We start from the raw sequence: 21,894 nt of genomic DNA on the forward strand, positions 1-21,894 counted from the left end.
TGTATACTAACTGTCCACTTTATTGTACATTTGTGCAATTATCCAGTCATGCCAATCATGTGGAGTAGCACAACGCCTAAACGCATGCAGATACACGTCAAGCGCTTGAGTTAATATTCATCTCACAGCAAGACTGTGGAAGCACAGATAACCACTCTTTTCTGCTGTGGTGAGCAGAAAAGCAACACATTGAGGTGGAGGGACTACATCTGCAGTAGACGACATCAGGTTCCACTCCTGACAGACAAGAACGGGAATCTGAAGGCACAGGCTCACTGAAACTGAACAGATGAAGATTGAAAAAAGACTAGATGACATTTACACTACCGGTCCAAAGTTTGGAGACACTCAACTGAAACATTTCTCATGATCTTAAAAATCTTTTGATCTGAATGTGTAGGATTAAATATTTGAAATGGTGTTGTAGACAAAAAATATACTTGTGCCAACATATTCATTTCTTTCATTAGAAAACATTTTATTTACAAACAAATCTTTTTTTTTTTTTTTTTTTTTTTTTTGTTGTTGTTGTTGTTGTTGTTGTTAAACTGATGATTTGGAGCGAAATATTCCGAAAAGTAGCCAATAAGAGTCCAGCGTAGGTGGGAACTCCTTTAATACTATTCAAAAAGCATCCCAGGGAGATTCCTCAAGAAATCTTTTGGAAATTCTTGGCAAAAAGAGTGTCTACTTTGAAGATGCCAAAATATTATTATATTATTTTGATTTATTTGGGATTTTTTATCACAACATAATTCCCATATTTCCATTTGTGTTATTCCAAAGTTTTGATGACTTTATTATTATTCTAAAATGTGGAGAAAATAAAAATAAAGAATGAGTTTGTCTAAACTTTTGACTGGTAGTGTATATTTAACAGTCCAGTTAAATAGTTAGGTTTTTTTTTTTTTAATAGGTAAATATTTACCATTATTGTCATTTATTTAAGCCACCAGAGCTTCTTTATTCCTGAACTTTCCACTCACCCACATGTAGAAACTGTTTGAATATTAGAAAATGAACATTACTTACACATTATTGTTTTTTAGTTATTGAGTTTTAAATGAACTACTTTTCATTTCCAATGAACGCTCAAATAGCCTCACCTGTATGATGACTAAATAATAACCATAGCAACATTGACGCTAGCTGATAAACTTCATCATGGGATTTTTAAACAAGCCATGCAGTCAGGAATGCCGTGGATATGCATCACAGAAACCCATTTAGAATGCCATGGCTCTAGGATAATGAACATGACAAAGTGGCAATGGGCAAAATGGCTGCGAGAAATCCCATACACTTTAGCAGGTTTGCTAAGTTCATAATGCTAATGGATTTTGTGTCTGACTTCCTGTTTAAAAAGGAAATATGTCCATATATGGATACAAATCATGGATCTCATACCATTTTATGGGCAGTTAAAACACTATCTTATTATATGCTGTCATAACTGATGTTAAAATTGAATTATTTTAAGTCTATTGATCAGTCAGGATCGATATTCAGCTGCACTGTGATGTATGACAATGGGTTCCATAATTATGTGAAATGTTATATGCTTTATTTGTATGAAGAATTTCATGTCAGCCTGAGAGTTAAGATTCTCCCTCAAGACACTGTTGCATTGTTTCATCAGACATTGCCATATCCAATCGGTCCTAAAGACAACCCGCTGCCATTCCTTCGAAACCCTGACATACTGGTGGGAGAGAACGACCTCACGGCCCTCAGCTACCTGCATGAACCTGCGGTGCTGCACAACCTCAAGGTTCGCTTCCTGGAGTCCAACCACATCTACACCTACTGTGGTAAGTTTCTAGTACAAGCTTTGAATTTTGAATTTGTCTGCATTTCATTGAATGAATTAAAGTATATCAGTATGTATCGTCTTCTATTCCATGACCTTACCCACCCATGTGATTGTATTGTTTTGAAGACGTTTGGCTTTAAAGAATGACCTGTTTTCTGTGACGAATAGTAAACAAGCGCTTGATAGTATTTAATTTTTTACTCAAATTATATAATGAAATGTAATGACCTTTTTGATTTTGTATTTGAATTTTTGTTCGGTGGGGAAATTTTTAAAAAAAAATTTTATTGATGAAACTGTTCACTTTTAGTTCACATCAACTAAATCTAAAACCCATAATAACCAAACGATTAAAATATGACGAAGTATTATCTGTTTGTGTCAGAAGACTAAATCTAAATTAAAATTAGCTGTTAAAATGTTGTTCATCGACCAAATATGGCTGAATTCTCTCAGAACCTGACAATGGCAACTAAAAATGAAGCTTGTGATTTTTATGTACGTTTTATCTGTAAAATTGTAAATTAATAGGTTGTTAATGGGCTATTTGAAAATATTTTCATTATATTTATTTGATACATATGAAATATAAATGTTTGAAATAAATATTAAATATATGTTTAATATGTATTTGATATTAATTTTAATAGGCTTTTAATTATTTTAATAGGCTATACTCTCACCAAGCACTATATATGGAGCACTAAACTAATACTGGATAGGGCTTCTCTTTGCTCTCTCTTCATGGCGTGGATTCCACAAGATGTTGGAAACATTCCTTTGAGAATCTGCTCCATGTTGAGATGATCGCACCATGCAATTCCTGCAGAGTTTTCAGGTGTACTTTCATGCTATGAATCTCCGGTTGTACCACATCCCAAAGGTGATCTGGTTACTAGGAAGGCCACTGAAGAACACTGAACTCATTATTTGAGACGACTTTTGCTTTGTGACATGGAGCATTATCATGCTGGAAGTAGCCATTAGAAGACGAGTAAATCGTGGCCTTGAAGGGATGCACATGGTCAGCAACAATACTCAAATAGGCTGTGGCATTCCAGCGATGATTGATTGGTATTAACAGGCCCAAAGTGTGCCAAGAAAACATTCCCCACACCATTACACTACCTCCACCAGTCAGGACTGTTCACACAAGGCAGGTTTGGTCCATGGATTCATGCCGTTGGCGCCAAATTCTGACCCTACCATCTGTGTGCCTCAGCAGAAATCGAGATTCATCAGACCGGGCTACGTTTTTCCAGTCTTCAACTTTCCAATTTTGGTGAGCCTGTTCCCACTGCAGCCTCAGCTTTCTGTTCTTGGCTGACAGAAGTGGAATCCAACGTGGTCTTCTGCTGTTGTAGCGCATCGTCCTCAAGATTCATCGTGTTGTGCGTACCAAGATGCTTTTCTGCTCACCACAATTGTACAGAGTGGTTATCCGAGTTACTGTAGCCTTTCTGTCTGCTTGAACCAGTCTGGCCATTCTATGTAGACCTCTCATATCAGCAAGGCGTTTCCGTCCTCAGAACTGCTGCTCACTGGATGATTTTTCTTTATTGCACCATTCTGAGTAACCTCTCGGGACTGTTGTGTGTGAAAATCCAAGGAGATCCGCTGTTATAGAAATACTCAAAGCAGCCTGTCTGGCACCAACCAGCCTGAGTTCAGCATCACTGTTAAAATCATTGAGATCAAAATTTTCCTCGTTCTGATGGTTGAACATTAGATGAAGCTCTTGACCTGTATCTGCAGGAGTTTTTGCATTGCACCGCTGCCTTATGATTGGCTGATTAGATCATTGTATGAATGATGATAATGACAATAAGTCTTCATTAATCACGTATACATTACAGCACAGTGAAATTCTTTTCTTCGCATACCCCAGCATGTTAGGAAGTTGGGGTCAGAGCACAAGGTCAGCAATGGCAGTGCTGGTGCTTGAACCCCCGACCTTCCGATCAGTAACCCAGAGCCTTAACCACCAAGCCACTGCCCCTGAATGAGTAGGTGTACAGGTGTTCGTAATAAAGTGCTCCGTGACTGTATATAGTCTATAGTTATACACGTGTTCTAAAGATTGATACTGCACTTTCGGACAGTTAAAGTGTACATACACTCCATGTTGATTCACTGTCTCTTCTTACTGTATGTTTTTTTTTTTTTTTTCTTCTTCTCATTGTGCTTCTATTACTTGGGCATTTTCTTTTTTTTAATCATCTCCAAGGGAGAAAGCCATAAACTTTGCTGTGGTGTAGTGAAGGTGAACAAAAACATGTCCGTCTGTGTCGTCCTCTCTGGTCATTATCGTGTGTTTTTATTGGTTTGATCTTCTCCATGACAACCAGGGCTCGCTAAAGAAACGTAGACTGCTTTTCTTCGCTATAACGTCTTTGAGAGTCAGTTCTTCCTCTCGGTTCTACTAAAGAATGCGTTACAGCCTGAATTATGTCAGCAACGTTTGAATATACAGGACCCGAAATATTCGTTTTCCTCCCAATTCCTTTAGCATTTCCTTTATGTATTCCACTGTAGTCCTGTTTTAACACCCCACCATTCTGTTTCCTTTTTCCTTTGAGTGTGTGTGTGTGTGTGTGTGTGTGTGTGTGTGTGTGTGTGTGTGTGTATATGAGTGTGGTGAGGGAATGACCGTTTACTGTAGCTATCACGTAGGTGAGAACAGGAACTAACTTGTCTCGCGGAAGTTCCACATCATTAAATCCGACAATAAATAATTAAAACGTGCCACATGCTGTTCATTAAGAATTAAGTGAGAAATAAATTAAACTAAATTCATTTGTTGTGCTCCTGGAAGTCTGAAACAACACCAGAGCCTCAATGTACACTACTTCCTAGTCTGAATTGTTCTCTTTCATGGGTAGTCATGCACTTTGTCAGAGAAGTGATGGTGTCAGGCCTTTCTTGACGCCACACTTGTGTCTTCATCGAATGAACATACAGTAAAGCATTTTGTAATAATTAAGGTTTTAAATGAGTTGAGCACTGAGGGATATGTGAGGGAAATTTATAAAATTGCTTCACTAAATCACGCCACAAAGAGCACTTACTGTAAGCACTTTAACTACAAAGAGCAATCGGGCTGTCACAAAAGCTTGACTAATAATTTCTTATGTAACATATTAGCAAATCTAACTTATTTTTGGACGGAAATGTTCATGTTTCTGATGATCTCATCTTTGATTTCTGCAGTTTATTTGATTTTTTTTTTTTTTGTGGTTTTCATGTGGCACACCTTGTCTTAACTTGGACTTGTATTCTCTCTGTTCCTCAGGTATTGTACTGGTGGCCATTAATCCATACGAGCAGCTGCCGATTTATGGCGAGGAGGTCATCAATGCCTACAGCGGGCAAAACATGGGTGACATGGACCCTCATATATTCGCCGTGGCAGAGGAGGCTTATAAACAGATGGGCAGGTAAGCAGTGATGTATCATAACAGTACAAAAAAGCATTTTTGTTCTTGATAATGCTTTGGGAATGTTTCCACTTTTTTACCCCAACATAACGGTTTGAAATGTTTCATTTCTAAAATTTGTTTTAAACCTCTAATGCGTTTTCCCTGAAATCATCTTTATTTTCTGATATATCAAATAAAAACAAATACACACAGACACAACAAATCTTTATAAGTTTATAAGATCAGCCATAAAAGTGGTTTATAAAAACGTGTAGTCATTAATATGGTGAATACATCCTTGATTTGAGACTGGAGCTTGTCTTCTTCTTTTTCTCTTTTTCTTTTTTCTTTCTTTTTTCTTGTTCTTTTTCTTTTTTTCTTTTTCTTTTTTTTTCTTATTTTTCTTGTTTTCTTTTTTCTTCTTCTTCTTCTTCTTCTTCTTCTTCTTCTTCTTCTTCTTTCTGCCCCCCACAGATGTTACTTGACCTTTTAATTCCTCCATTTTGCACTAACAGTCGTAAAGATTGGACTTTACATCATGTGCTAAAGGCTCTAGTGTTTGGTTTCTTTATGAACCTCATGTTGCTCCTTGTTGATTTTCAAATGCAAGCGATCTTGCATTTGAGACGGGTGTTACATAACTCAAACAGTACCATAATTATTACTATTATTTTTAGCTGTTATTTCATACCAATGTTCAGTAGTTGAACCTCGAGTGGGAGAGCCTTGAATAATCTCAAAGACCTTCCTGCCTCAGTAATGGCTGGAGTGGGTGGATGATTACAGTGCACACGTCCTCATTGTTGACACCTTTGTAAACCCCCCCCCCCATAACCCCCCCCCCCCCCCCCCCCCCCCGTGGAAAACAAAGGACTAGTCCGTATTCGCATCAGGTTTAAATTGAGTCAGAGGAGCCCCCGCAGAGACAGAGGGACTGCTCGGTGAGTCACGACAACTGAAAACAGCACAGGAGCGGTGTTGGAATTAAAAAAATAATAATATTGTAGTGGCTTATTGTCTTCAGATTCTTTATTCCTTCTGTGAATGAACCTGGTCTATACATGTAGGTAAGCTATTTAAAAGAACGTCAAAGCTTGAGCTCGAGAGTTTAAATCCTGATGATGCCTCAGCCATCCATGGCCAGAAGAGTCCAAAAGAGCAAAATTGGTCGTGCTTGTTGGGAGGGATTACGCTCTCGCCTGTCAGTCAGAGAGGCATTAGTCAACTGTGCGTATCTCATGTGGAGGAAGGCAGACAGCGGGTGTTTTTCTGCTCTGTGATAGAACAGTTTAGCAAAGATATGGTGGCTTCTCATGTCTTGGAGGAAGCACATGCTAAACTTCAACCATCCAAGTTGTTAGCGGTCATGTGACTGGGATCTGGCAAATAACAAAATTGGAAGAAAATTGAGAAATATCCCAACCCCAAAAAAGAGCACATTGCTGAACTTGTCCCTTTTTTCAGGAACTGGGATGTAGCCCAGTGTGAACATAAGGATTATCCACTGGCATGATCTGCTGGCCATCAAACTCACACCGGAGAGCTTGTGTTAAGTCAGCATCTTTCCTGGAGCCCTAATGCCTCATTTAGTACATGAAACTAAGGCTGCTTTATTTCTGCCTCTTCAGCATATCGGTGCTGTATGAATGAATTCAGAGTCCAGTGTGCTAAATTAAGATACTGTAATACTGTAGAAAGCTTGATATTTACATCATAATTGGCCAGTTTGTTTGAGTCCTAATGTTATTTAATTTGGTCAAGAAATTACTCATTCGAATCGGTTAAGGAAATATCAAAAACATTTTAGGGATCATATTTCTGGCAGCATAGTACATCACAGAGAAAGAACAGATAAGTACAATGTACATTGTTCAGTCCATATAGGATTTCCCAGAGGGTTTTTTTGTGATTGTTGCGGCCAAAAAGTCTTGATTTTGCTGCAGCTTTTTTCAAGTGTGTGTTTTTTTTGGGTTTTTTTAATGTAAAACTACTTGAATTGGTGAAATTGCAATTACATAAAATAGTTTTTCACGCTCTTTCACAGTGATGTTTGTTGCTAAATTAGACCTTTTAGCTGTACTCATGTTCGACACGTGTGAATCGGAGAGGGCTTGGGCTGAATGCATGTTGTGATGACATCACATGACGCGTCTTGGCTCAAATCTGCGGTAATTTTGAAAAATTGCAAGATCCTCCGAATATTGCAGTGTTTGAGTTTGCGTTAATTTCTGCGATCGCAAAATCATGAAACCCTGGAGGGACTGATTGCATACACTCACTCGTTTTAATAGAAACACGCGTACCCATGCTCTTTCATGCAGTTTTCCAATAAACGTATCGTGTGGCAGCAGCGCAAATCAGAAACGGGCCATTGAGGTCATGTTCTTCTCAACCATCAAAATGGGGAAAACGTGAACCACATTAACTTTGGCAGAAAACATCCATTATATGTTCACGCATTCAATCAGTCTTTTTGTGAATTTTCGTTCTATACGTTTATTCATTTAGCAGACGCTTTTATCCAAAGCGACTTACAGATGAGGAAATTCAAGCAAAGCGATCTATCAGGCAGAGATCAATACTAGTAGTGCTATTGTACAAGATTTTTAACTGGGTTCTGGAGAAGCAAAGTGTGCTGAGTAGAGGTGTAAGTGCAGAATGTTAGGTTAGGTGTTCACGAAAGAGGTGGGAATTTAGCCGTTTTTTTGAAGATGGTGACCGTCTCTGCGGTCCGGATTGAGGTTGGAAGTTCATTCCACCTCTGAGGAACAGTCAGTTTGAAGGTTCTGGAAAGGGACCTCATGCCTCACTGAGTAAGACCGAGTTCTCAAAGGCATGTGGAGAAGCATACGACACACTTGTACAAACAAGTCATTTTCAGGTAGTTGATTCCTTCCTCTGTACTGTGTCTTCTCCAGAGATGAGAAGAACCAGTCGATCATCGTGAGTGGAGAGTCAGGAGCTGGGAAGACAGTCTCCGCTAAATACGCCATGCGCTACTTCGCCACTGTGGGAGGATCCGCCAGTGACACGAATGTGGAGGAGAAAGTGCTGGCGTCCAGCCCCATCATGGAGGTGTGTATTATAACCCGAAGCGTGTATGCTAGAGTAACTATAAGATGATTACTGAGGGTAATGGAATGGTATCATTACAAAGATTACAACAAAATTGAAAAGAAGCTACATTGTGGTGGAATAGGGCTAGACTTTTTAAAATAATAATAATAATAATTATTATTATTATTATTATTATTATTTCAGCTCTACGTTGGCATTTTTATTGTCTGGTCTTCAAATTGACTCCGCCCCCAGCCCTGGTGTTTTTCCCTGAAAAGCATGCACGTGACGTATATATTAGTAATGCGTGATGCCACTGATTTTCAATCCATTACCAAGTAATAGGATGACTATTTTAATTATATAGAAAATTTAGCCATTTGCAAACATGGAGATCAAGAATTAAGTGTCAAAGAAATGATCTGAGACTGTTCTGTCTTTGGGTCCCGTTTAATTACAGGAATAATCCAGAAAGCAAACGATCTAAACAATTATAGGGGAATTATAGACTTATAGGAAAATAATCAATGACAGTTGGAGTGATATGACCGGAAGTGTTTTATTCCTCGCATACCTCAGCAGTTAATTTATTTAATAGCTCCACCCCCATCTTTAGGTTCAAAGACCTTTAGCACTTTCAGCCCACACTTTGAACTTCTTTATGAAATTGTTTATATTTCTTTATCGGTTCTATGTCTGATTTCTTTTATTTCTTCTTCATTATTTAGTTATCCAGTTTATGTCTTTTACCGCAAGTTTTTTAATGTGGTGTGTCTTCATATAGTTTACTATAGAACTGATAATGTATCAGAACAAGGCACATGATTCTAAACCTGTGATTTACTTTATTTATGTCAGAACTGGTGTTGTAGGAACTTAATCAACACACTCTGACCAATCAGATTGGAGAATTCAACAGTACTGTGGTAGAATGTTCAATATTGTTTACACGATTGCTTTATCCATGGTTGTAACCCAAAACATTGGCTTAAAAAATGGAGACAGTGTGTAGCAGCAGGCTTTTCTCTAATAGTCACATGTAGAAGAAGCTTGGGACACCAGTTTGGACTTTTTGGACACCCTTTTTTGCTCACTTCAATCACATATCATTACCTCGTTACCTCTCAGGGCACCTTTTTATATATATATATATTTTTTTACAATAATAGCTAGCTCAGCTGAAGTGTTGTTAAAATTGCTTACTGACCGTTTTTACTCCCACCCTTTTATCATCGCAGGCTATCGGAAATGCGAAGACGACACGTAACGACAACAGCAGCCGCTTCGGGAAATACATCCAGATCGGCTTTGACAGGAGGTATCACATCATCGGTGCCAACATGCGCACGTATTTGCTGGAGAAGTCCAGAGTGGTGTTTCAGGTAAGCGCAGTGTCGCAGGAAAGCCTCTAACATGAGCCCGTCAGTTCATCAGCAGCTCTGCTGAATAAGACGTTTCCTAGAGTGATGAAGCTGGTGTTATTTCTGCAGGCTGAGGATGAAAGGAACTACCACATCTTCTACCAGCTGTGTGCCTCTGCCTCGCTCCCCGAGTTCAAAGACCTGGCCCTGAGTGAGTAGCCCACTGATGAAATCTTCATCATAATTCAGTCGAACTGTGCAGCTCTAATTTACCCTCACATATCATTTCCACCAATTAACCTGCAAGGACATAAGAATTATTTCTTCCTTAATGAACATTTGAGTGCATGTGTTTTTAGTAATGTTCAAAGTTAATATTAGTTAATGCAAGTGTTTTGTTTTTTTTTGTTTTTTTAAACATGGCCAAGACCTTCCTCCTTTCACAGAAAGAGATTTGACTGGCATTTAAAACGACCAACCACAGCATGTACTTAATGCACAAGATTGTCTCATTTACTCTCTGTTTTAAACGAAATGCTGTAATAACTTTTAACGATAGGATTATGTGAGCTATTTTCAGTCCAGCGACTAAAGCATGCTCAAAAAAAATGTAATTCCATCAGATTTTATGCGACGCACATTTGTATGAACTTATTTTTACGTATAAAATTTGGCACAGATTGATACAGAAGCCCTTAGAGGCCATACATTTATTTATTTATTTTCTTGCTTGTTATCTTGTTCTCGACATAACAAAAAGTTGTTTTCTTGTGATCTCGACAAAATTAGGGCTGCAGCTAGGGCTGCTAATCGATAATTAAAATAATCGACAACGAATTTCATTATCGACACCTCTAGAACAAAATTAGGCTCTAATGGAGACTCACTTGTTGTCAGGACAAGCCTTTATGTACAATGGACATACTTATGTGAATTTCTAACATTTACAGATAAGAATATAAAGGTAAAAATGTCAATTGTGTGCTGAAAAAAACATGTCTGGAACACATTAAACAGCACACGCATCTGTCGCAGCATCTGACACAACAAGCCTTGTTAATACACTTACGAGTTTGTTTGAAGCGTTTTAATATAAAACACTCATGTTTTGGACGACCGGGATGGTGCACTTTTCCTGCAGCAGCTCACTCTGTGATCTCCGCTGTTTTTTAGATGTGTTTTATTCATAGAAATGTGTTTTTCACCATTGTGAAGTGACTTCACTGACGGGGGAGTTATCCACAGTGACGTCACAGACCCAACTCATCCATAATGAAATTCGTTGTCGATTATTTTAATTACTGATTATTATCAAATAGTTGTTGCAGTCCTAGAGTTCCCTTAACTAACATTACATTACATGGACATCAGCATTAATACATCATTAGTACTTAACACAATAAAAACCCGTATTCATTGATAAACTGTTTGTTTAAGCGTTAAGTCTCAGCCTCAGTACCGTTGTTAGTTACTTAAACAGTACTAATCCTAATGTTTCTGGATTCCTCATGTTAATTACTGTCTTACATACCGTTTATAAAGTAAACCTAAGTTAAAGCTTTTCCGATGGAGCTCAAATTGACTGGGCTTTATCCTCATCATGGAGAGAAAGTTTCCTTCACCAGACTCTAGGTCTAAATGTTTAACCTGCTGACTGTTCTATACTGAAGGTAGGTCCATTCACTGCACTGATTACTGTTGCATGTTTTTTGCAGACAGTGCAGAAGACTTCACTTACACCTCTCTGGGTCAGAACATCGTCATTCCGGGGGTTAATGATGCTGTGGACTTGGAGAAGACACGGGAAGCCCTGACCATGCTGGGTGAGGCTCATACTTCTGTCATTTCAGCATTGCACCATTTTCTAGACTTTTACCAAATAACAAGAGACGCCGCTCATTCAAGCATGTTTTTACAATTTATCGTACAAGGGGTATGATTCAGCATTCCTATTATGTTTGTGTATTTTTACTTTCAATGAGGCAGACCTGTCAATCAAACACTGTGGGTGGGACTTTAGAGTTCCTTTTTTTTGTACAGATTGAGTTTCAGAGTGATGAAATCAGTGTAAGTTTCTGGCAGTGGTTACAGATTCTCCTGTAATGTTAAAACTGGAAATGTTAAGTAAAGAATAAAATACTCGTGGATTGTGCTGTTGTTGGAAAATAATCACCAACAATCACTATCAGGTTTGATGCAGCCTGATAGTTACTGATCCACATTTCCACAACTAATCTTCCCAGTTTACAGTTACGTTTAATGTTGTGGAACGACTGTGAGACAAGTTCGTTCCTGTTATCACTTACGTTAGAGCAGCTCTAAACCATCATCTCTTTCTCGCTTTTGGGCTTAAGACAAAAAAAAAAAAAAACACAGCTTGAGAAACCGGGAAGTGCAAACTCCTCAGTCTTGAAAATGTGTTGGAAAACCTAAAGTTACAGTTTTTCAATTACAAAGCGCTGACACTGGAGACTCCTTCCAAAAATGCGAAATTAATGTCTCGTCACAGAAAACCACCATATCAGCACAAACACGTTTTATTTCTATTTATTTATTTACTTACATATTTATTTATTTTATGTGGAGTGTTTGCCATACAAGTCTCTGCGTAAGTTGCGTGAGCAGTCAGACCACTAGCGTGTACTCGTGATCACTTCAGAACGGATCACAGCCAACGATGTATTTACACATTGTGACGTTTTTGTTGCGCAGGTGTGAAGGAGAGCCATCAGATGAGCATCTTCAAGATAATCGCCTCCATATTGCACCTTGGGAATGTGGACATAGTTTCTGAGAGAGATAAAGAGTCATGCCATATCCCCGTAAGTGGATACGACATTATTCTAGTTCACCTATTGCCTTTCAAACAATCCTGTACTTTTGCTAGATTTAATTTCCTCTTTTAAACCTTGAGTTCAGTGGGGGAATTTTAAACATTATCCAAAACTATAGATGATTTAGCTCAAATATTTTTGCTTTTTAAAGATTGTACTGGAGCTGTGAGGCTGCTGTAGCAAACAAGTAAGGGAAACCTATAGCTACCAGTTTAGCATTGTGCAAGGTGCCGTATTAAATCATATGGAGTCATTCCGTGTCTCAAACAGACTTGGCATGGTTTCTGACACTGTATGAACCACTGTTTTAAAAAGTATTTTAAAAATGGACAAAAGGACTTCTCCGAGCTAAAAACAGGTGTATAGTTTGAAAACTACAAACTGTTGTAATAGTTTGGTGTCACTTTGCAGCAACATCAGATTGAGGTAGGAGGTATGGCCTCCTACCTCAATAAAGTTTCAACGTTATTATTAAAAGTGTTCTCGAGACAACAGGTGATTTTTGAGGAAGGTGTGTGTGATGATTTGGACACAATGTTAAACTGGTGGCTAGTTTTGCACCTCTGAAGAAGCAAGCTTCAGAAACACAAAAGTGGGTTAAGTGTAAAAGTCAATTTTAGCTGTTGCTTTAAATATATCATGACGTGTAGTACTGTTATCGTGTTAGTTCTTTCCGAGTCACGCTTCTCATAGATCGCTGTCTCTTGCTGTCTGACAGAGAAACGACCCTCACCTTCTCCATTTCTGTGAGCTGCTGGGGATCGAGCAGGACCAGATGGAAAACTGGCTGTGCCATAGAAAGTTAGCCACGGCAACCGAGACCTACGTGAAAAACATGTCCAGCGCCCAGGCTAATACCGCCCGCGACGCTCTGGCCAAACACATATACGCCCATTTGTTCGACTGGATCGTGGAGCACATCAACAAAGCCCTGCATACCTCCACCAAACAGCACTCCTTCATCGGAGTGTTGGATATCTATGGGTAATTCTGCTTGTAATGGCTTCTAATAGCTTGAAAAATTAAAAACTGAAAATGTCTGAAAATGTGAATTTGCCACATTGGCCTCAGGTGAACATACTTGGATTATAGATTGTAACTTTGTATTGCTAAGTGAGCATGTGCGCAGTTGCTTTGTGCAGCATCAGCCTTTGTTCTCTTTTCCATTATTTCAATACAAGATGAGACTATTGACGAGGGCAGTCGAATTCTGCGCTGTTAAGTGGTCCCTTGGAAAGGGGAAATTATTGATCGGTGCTAGAAGTACTGATAAGGAAGTGCGATACGCATGCACTCTCCCCTTTAAGGGTTTAGAGAAGACAGCAGTTACTAGGACAGAGGTTTTCCTGTGGAACTGGGCTACATTTGAATGGCTGTTAAATGTTTTATAGGTTGGAAGTTTGGCAAAGATTAGATTCATTATATATACAGTGCTGTATCGCAGCACTGTACTCAATTGCAACTGGATTCTGCAGCAAGAAAATGATCCAAAGCATATCCATAGTCCACGTCTGAATGGCTCGAAAAAAGCTAAATTAAAGTTTTGGAGTGGCCTAGTCCAAAAAATAAATAAATAAAAAGTGTATTGTGTGTTTACTCAGGTTGCCTTTGTTTTATGTTGTATTTCGTTTGAAGAGCTAAAACTGTTTCGTATGAGAGATGCACAAAACGGAAGAAATCAGGATATTTTTTTCACAGCACTGTATTAGAAATAAAACGTGACGTGTCTGAGTTACTATTACTAACCTAATAAGGTCATTATTTGTGTTTTATAACAACACATCCTGAAGTGTTTTATTCCTTTGATAACAATAATTTGATATGGATTTTTTTTTTTTAATTGGTGAAAAGTGATACATTTTAATCCATTTATAGTTACTTTTAATGTTGTAGAAGCTCTGCAAAACAAGAGAGCTCCCGTTCTGACTTGTTATAGCAGCTATCGCCCATGTGAGATGGTCTCCTGTTAAACTCGCACCTCTTGATCCCTTTCTCAATATTAGAATTTGTTTAAGTTTTGTAACTGTATGAATGTCTAATAAGAAAAGTTGATCGTTTGATCATTGCCATTTTCATAGCTATTGTTTATTCTTAACGATATACAGATGGGTGACAAATTAAAGGAAAAGCTAGGAAGGATGTAAGGAACTTTTGTAATACTGCTTTGTTAAAAATGTACAATTTGAATTTTATAGGATATGGGAAAGAGTGAGTTTTGGTATTATGCTGGGTTTGCGGTTTGCATAGCTTGCAACGCTAAAAGACCGGTTCCATCTAACAGACATTCTCATGTCTTGATAGATTTGAAACGTTTGAGATTAACAGCTTCGAGCAATTCTGCATCAACTACGCCAATGAGAAACTTCAGCAACAGTTCAACTCTGTGAGTAAAAGACGAGATGGCCGCCATTTCTCTCTTTTTTTTTTTTTTTTTTTTTTTTTTCTTTTCTTTTCTCTTTTCCTTTTTTTTTTACTACTCACTAGGGATGGACCGATCCTACTGTATGCAGAGCTGGATCAGTGATTTAGCATATTATCTGATACAAATTTTACGACATGACCGTACACTTTTTTGAGATCTTGTGAACATTTAAAGCCTGGACTGTGATAACTTTCTGTGATGAATTTATGTGATAAATTCTCATAACTAGCAGAAACAGAGCCACTCGGTTACAGTGAGGATCTCAGTATCTGATCAGTAAGAGGTATTGGTTGATGCTTATAGCTCTATTATGCATATTATGTCAAAAAATGTGAGATCGGTGCATTCCTATTACTTAGGCTGTGTTTAGTTACAGACATAACGCGTGCCTGATAAATGGTCCTTAATCAATCTTTTCCTTATAATTCTCGCAGCATGTTTTTAAACTGGAGCAAGAGGAGTACATGAAGGAGCAAATCCCATGGACGCTCATCGACTTTTACGACAACCAGCCTTGCATTGACCTAATCGAGGCCAAGCTCGGTATCCTGGACCTGCTGGATGAAGAGTGCAAGGCCAGTTCTTATTCTCAAGATTCTCATTTATGAGCTGAAAATATTTTACCAGATGAAAACATTTCATACAGAATGTTGCTTGTTATCTGTATGGCCTGGGCCTCATGTCTGAATTTCTTTTCCTCGTTTACATTTAATCAGCTTTGAAAATCAATGGATGCGTTTATTAACTCAGTGTTAGAATTAATAATTCATTTATTCATTTATTAATTGCAGTCTACCTCGGGAGATCCTTGAAGTTGTAAAAGATTTGGAGTTGCAGCAAACAAGGAGCTTGAGGTTTTGTCTGAACCTGGTTTGATGTCCTCACTCTTCCTCTCACAGGTACCCAAAGGAACCGATCAGAACTGGGTGCAGAAGCTGTACAGCCGCCACACAAGCAGCGAACACTTCGAGAAGCCGAGAATGTCCAACACGTCGTTCATCGTGGTCCACTTTGCGGATAAGGTGGGTTAAGTTCAGATAGAGTCAGCTTCAAGTGGAAGCCATTTTGTAAAGCTTCGTAAAGCTTGATTTGGCTTGTAGAACATGCCTCAGTTATCTCACACTAGAGTTGTTACAGTAAACCTCAACTAAAACCAATACTACACACTTGGGGAAAATTGTCCCTCAGGGGTTTTTTGGGGTGGTGAACAGTTCTAGGTTTCTCTGGCATGTTCCACGTTGTAGGGTTCTACATAAACGTTCCCTGCAGGCATGAGTGTGTCAAGAGACTTAAAACCTACTAAAAATAAACCTGCATCTGAATATAGGGAGTAACAGTGTACTTCAGTAATAATAGTAGATGCAGTTTAGCATAGTTTGACGTTTCGAGAGATACTGGAAATTCTCTCTGATGGACCGTTGTCTGAAATACCAAAGAATAACATGTAGTGTGTGTATGTATGTATGTGTGATTGTGTATGTATGTGTATATAAGTATTATGTATGTATGTAATGTGCGTGTGTGTGTGTGTGTGTGTGTGTGTGTGTGTGTGTGTGTGTATGTATGTATGTATGAATGTATGTATATGTGTGTGTGTGTATATATATATATATAATATATGTATATATATATATATATAATATATGTATATATATATATATATATATATATATATATATATATATATATATATATATATATATATATATATATATATATAATATATGTATATATATATATATATGTATATATGTATATATATATATATATATATATATATATATATATAATATATGTATATATATATATATATGTATATATGTATATGTGTGTGTGTATATGTATATCTATATTGACTGATTGATAGATTGCTATAGATATAAAAAAAAAAAAAAGAATTCCTGTTATCACTTATAGCTTTGTTTATTTATTTGTTTGTTTGCTTACTTGTTTATACAATACAGATATATGGAAAGCACCCTTGGTTCTATGTAAGATCTTTTAAGGGCACTTTCACACCTATTAGTCCGTCGAGTCGATTCAGAGCAGGGCCGTGACTTTTTGAGGGGGGCAGGTGCTCAAGAGGGGGGGACATGGCATCCCACTCATAATTATTCCAAATTATTTTTAAAAATAGTTATAAACTGTAGAGCATGTTTTGATTTCTTTCTTTTTTTTAATACACATAGACTCATGCAGATGTTTAATACTCAACAGATTTCTAGAAAATTGCCAATTCAGAAAGTGGCAATGGTTTTTAGCCATCACTATTTCTATATCTAGGCTATCACAAGAATAGGCAACACCAAAGAAAACAATGCCACACTGTGCATGCTTTAGTGGTCTATAAAATAAATAAGCATTCAAAATCTAACCATTCTTTACACAAAAATGAACAAAGGCTATTTTCTGAACAAATAAAATAATAAAGCAAACAATCTACCTTCCAATCTACAAATTAGGACTCTGTTCAGTTGCAACAATTAGGCCAAGTGCGTTCTGTGTACTGAGGTGAAGGGAGCAGGTTCATTGTCCTGCTTTACAGGACCATTCTCCTCGGTGCCTCGTCTTGGAAGGTTCTGATGACCTCACTATGCCTTATCTAGTTGCCTTGCTCTGTGGCAAGCAGAAGATCAGAGATCCGTTCTTCTCCACAGAAACTTCTCAGTTTGTTCTAGATATTTTCAGTTTTGAGAACGTGAACATAGTGAATGCCTCAGCAGTAATTATATGACACACTGTAAGTGCTGAACTCCACCAAGAGGCATTATAAGCTAATGTTCGGCAGAGGCGTGTATTCCCATTACGACAAACCCTGTTTAATTACGAAACGCCTCCACCTCGTACTTGCAAAAGATGTTTGTCATGAATGATGTTTTCTGTCTACACCATCTTTGTCTTTCTCACTCATCTGTTTTACACACAGATTTTACACGCAATGTTCTCATGAACACTGACTTTATTTAAGAATGCAGAAAAGGCTGGGCAAACTAATGATCGCCCAATACTCATCTCTCTTCCTGCACAATTTACTCCCAGCCCTTATTTAACATACCTCACCCAGGTAATCGCTGCATCAGAATGTTAAAGTGAGGTGTGTTGGAGCTAATCTTTGCAGGAATGGGGTTGGGCAGCTGTGAAGAAACAAAGCAGGAATATAAATGTGATGTGTGGGAAAGGCTACAAAGTTCAGTCCGTTCACGGTTTCGTGGAGTTTTTTTGTGATCATGGAGCCAAAAGGCTTGATTTTTCTGTCTTTTTTTTATCTTCAAAATTTGCAATGCAGTTTGTGGAGATGTTAGCGGAAAACTACTTGAATTGGCGAAATTGTTTTGCACGGCCTTTCGCAGTGATGTATGTTTGTAAATGAGATTTTTTTTTAGCTGTACTCATGTTCGACGCACGTGAATCGAAGAGGGTTTTGGCCGAATGCGTTGTGATGACGTCACATAACGCGCCTTGGCCCGAAACTGTGGAAAATCTGCTGTAATTTTGAAACATTGCAAGCTTCGCCAAGTAATGGGGAGCTTGAGTTTGCGTTCATTTCTGTGATCGCGAAATCCTGGATGGACTGAGAGTCCTGTTTCATTGTGGTAAAGATCTGTTTGCAGACAAAAAGTGAATACAACCGAAAAAAGGACTTTTGACCTTTTTTTTTTTTTTCTAGGCAATAATTCACTGCAGTATATAAAATGCACTTCTTTAGATTCTGTTTAAAAAAAAAAAAAACAACATGCATGCTTTGTTTGATACGTCAAAAAATTCCCGTGGGTGCACAAAAAAATGAGCAAACCAAAAACGCAACAGCGTTCAAAAACGCATCAAAATGAACTCAAAACTGAAATAGTAGAAATTGCTTTAGTGAACATCACATGCTTATTGCTGCTCGGCTAGAGCACATGTCAATCTGAGAATACAGAAAATACAGAGAGCTGGAGAATGTTTAGAGTGCGAGGAAAGATGAGCCTAGTGTAAGGCTTATATTTGTTGTATTTGTTTATACGAAGAGGAAAAGTACTCTACTGATGCTTTTATTTATGCTTATTTGATCAGATCCATTCAAATGATGCTATTGTTAGATGTGCCATCAATGAGTATGCGAACACTGAAAACCCAGCTGAAGGACATAAGAAGAAAGAATTCCTGTTCTCGTTAATTAACAAGAACTAACTTTGATTACTAAGGTTAACTAGATAACAGATTGAAATACCCGAAATCTTTTTCTTGAATCATGTGATATGCTCTGTCCAATCAGCAGCCAGGGTAGGATGTGCAGTAAGGATGAACCCTTTCTTTTCTGAGTTAATATCGATGTGTTTCTGATTTGCTTTTTCCGTTTGTGAGTGAGTTTTGCACTTACAGGCCACCATACTTTGGAGACTCCTACTTGTGTAGCTTATTTTAGTGTTTAAGACTTAAAAACAGTTTGCCTGTTCATGGCAGCTGTGATGATGCTCATTTCAGCTAGGGTGTCTATGGGATTTTCAGTTTTGTGCAACAGTGTTACAACTTCCAAAATTCTCCCTGTGACTAGTGCAATAGCACCTTACCGTACAATACTAACAAATAAGTAATTGCAGTAAAATTTATACAAAAATGACATCTTTTCACTTCATATGGTGAAGCATCCGCCTTTGTAGTCTAAAAAAATATCAAGTATCCAAACTATCATATAATTATTTTTAAGGCCTGACTACTCTGCTCAAATTGTTTTTTTTTTTTTTTTTTAAAGGATAAATAAATTCCAAGATAAGGTATGAGAGCTTTGCCATGTTTCTGTACATGTTGATTTGCTCTTTCAGGTTGAGTATCAGTGTGATGGTTTCCTGGAAAAGAACAGGGACACAGTGTATGAAGAACAGATCAACATCCTGAAGGCCAGCAAGGTGAGGCAACATTTCCTAATAAAGCTTTCTGAAATATCATGGGAGTCATCATAACTTTTATTAAGAAATGACACTGCTTCCAATCAATGTTTAAACTTTTGAAACTGCTTCTCCACTGTTTAAGCGTTTAACAATCGTTTTTGAGGTTGAACGCCCAACCTGGCTAACGGGGTCAGGGCACAGTGCCGGAATCTTTCTTTTACTTGAAAATAAGGTTTGGTTGGCTCAGAATTAAAGCACTATTCTTTAATAATACTAAACAAACAAAAAATTTTTTTGCACTTCCTGTTTATAGCTTGTTTTATAGCGTTGCTATAAACATCTTGTGAAATGTAATTTGTTAATGTAGTTTGTAGTAAGGATGGACCTTACTGTGTCACCGAGTATTAATAAATAGATACTGGTAATGCTTCATATTAAGGTTGCCTTAAGTGATATTATTTGAATCATTCATTAACATGAACAAACTATGAACTTTAGCCATCAGTAACATTAAATGTAATAAATAACACTCATAGAAATTGATGCTTGTGGGTTTTTAAAAAAAAAATAAACCAAATGAGCTGAATAATCACCTACATTAACCATTATACTGTATATAACATATAATAATATGTAAAAAAAAAAAAAAAAAAAAAATTTACTTTTTTAAGCAAAGTTATGGTGTATTAATGATGTTAATGGTTTGTTCTTGTTAACTAATGCAGTAAACAGTGTTAGTTAATGGACTCGAAGGCTGCATCCACATTCATCTGAATAGATCTGAAAAGTGCATTTAGGTTTTAAAACGCTCTCCGTCTACACTGGCATTATCAAACGTCCTCATTAAAACCTCTGAAAAACGTAAGAAGCGCTGGCCTGCGTCATTACCGTCGGGCATTTATTTAAAAATGCAATCTGACGGTTATACAAAATGGATAACTGGATCGCAAACACACCAACTGCAGTACATCATCCACCATCTTGTTTGTTTTGTGTTGAATGGGTCACATGACTGCATCACATGACTAAGAATTCAACATCGTTTTTGAATATCTGCGTTTTCTCAGTCCGCACTACAATATGAAAATGCCGTTTTTAAATTTATCTGCCTTGTAGAGCGTTTCCGAAAAGCCGTCTAGGTCTGGACAGAAGGCCAAAACATTTCTAAAAGGTTTATTAAGTAATGAAAGACCCAGGACTAAGCCGTGAGCACTGCAGTACTTTACATGGGATAAGTGTTATGAAATATTAATAAATCAGGTTTCAAGACACTTGATTTTAACCCAATACTCAAACAGTCTGAATGTTTGCTGCATATTTATCCTTTAAAGACAGAAATTTGTTTGTGGACCGTTATTGAATAAAACGACATTTTGATTGTCTTTGTAAATGCCCATCAACTTTGAGAGGTACAAAGTTCTGGCAAGCTTATTTACATAAAATATCTTCTTTTTTTTTTTTAAAAATGTCATAGTGCTCTTTATGTTAACTTCTTGCCATTTTGTTTTCAGGTAAAATGGTAGGGTATGTCTCCAGAGGACTTTAAAAGAGTCCGTCTTAGAGTTCAGTGGAGCAACATTAAGTCTAGGCTTAAAGCAGGAGAAAGATTCAAAATCCCTGAAGGTCACAGCGGTGTCCTCAGTAAGACCGAGCTTTTTGTGTCAGTTCTATCACTCTTCAGGTTGCTGCAGATTTGAAAATGACATGATCGAGGTCCTGTATTGCAATATCTGTGCAACCTTGATGTCTGCGTGAAATGTGCCGCTTTAGTGTGTGGCCATGTTTAAGTGGGGCGTGGCACGTGCTACAGACTTCAGCAGCCTTGTAGTATACAGTAAGATAAGAACTTTATGGACAGATCTGGATAAATATTTAAATCCCCTGTAATTTGTACAGAATAGAACACTTGGGGGGGGGGGGGGGGGGGGGGGGTGCTCTTACAGGAAAATAATCTAGAACATGACGCAGAGTTACTGTTACCAGCCTGAAGATGATTATTTTCCAATAATAGTACGTGTCAAAGTGTTTTATTCCTCTTATACATCAGCAATTTGCAGACTATTATGGATTTTTTTGTTCATGCTGTATGTTCTATCAGTTTTATAGTCCAGTTTAAGGTG

At 37.7% G+C, this 21,894-nt stretch overlaps 1 protein-coding gene across 2 annotated transcripts in view; it reads left to right on the plus strand.

The window, feature by feature from the left end:
• myo5b (myosin VB) overlaps positions 1 to 21,894 on the plus strand; it is a 76,088-nt gene that overhangs the window by 20,654 nt on the left and 33,540 nt on the right. For both annotated transcript variants that reach the window (XM_053687693.1, XM_053687694.1), the window contains exons 3-14: positions 1,640 to 1,811; positions 5,106 to 5,250; positions 8,151 to 8,307; positions 9,528 to 9,671; positions 9,780 to 9,861; positions 11,366 to 11,473; positions 12,363 to 12,472; positions 13,203 to 13,468; positions 14,786 to 14,867; positions 15,341 to 15,481; positions 15,806 to 15,928; positions 19,709 to 19,792. In XM_053687693.1, coding sequence (XP_053543668.1) covers positions 1,640 to 1,811; positions 5,106 to 5,250; positions 8,151 to 8,307; positions 9,528 to 9,671; positions 9,780 to 9,861; positions 11,366 to 11,473; positions 12,363 to 12,472; positions 13,203 to 13,468; positions 14,786 to 14,867; positions 15,341 to 15,481; positions 15,806 to 15,928; positions 19,709 to 19,792 — 1,614 coding nt within the window. The remainder of the gene's footprint in view (positions 1 to 1,639; positions 1,812 to 5,105; positions 5,251 to 8,150; positions 8,308 to 9,527; positions 9,672 to 9,779; positions 9,862 to 11,365; positions 11,474 to 12,362; positions 12,473 to 13,202; positions 13,469 to 14,785; positions 14,868 to 15,340; positions 15,482 to 15,805; positions 15,929 to 19,708; positions 19,793 to 21,894) is intronic.

The sequence above is a fragment of the Ictalurus punctatus genome, chromosome 18, assembly GCF_001660625.3.
Source record: "Ictalurus punctatus breed USDA103 chromosome 18, Coco_2.0, whole genome shotgun sequence".
NCBI classification, from domain to species: Eukaryota; Metazoa; Chordata; class Actinopteri; order Siluriformes; family Ictaluridae; genus Ictalurus; species Ictalurus punctatus.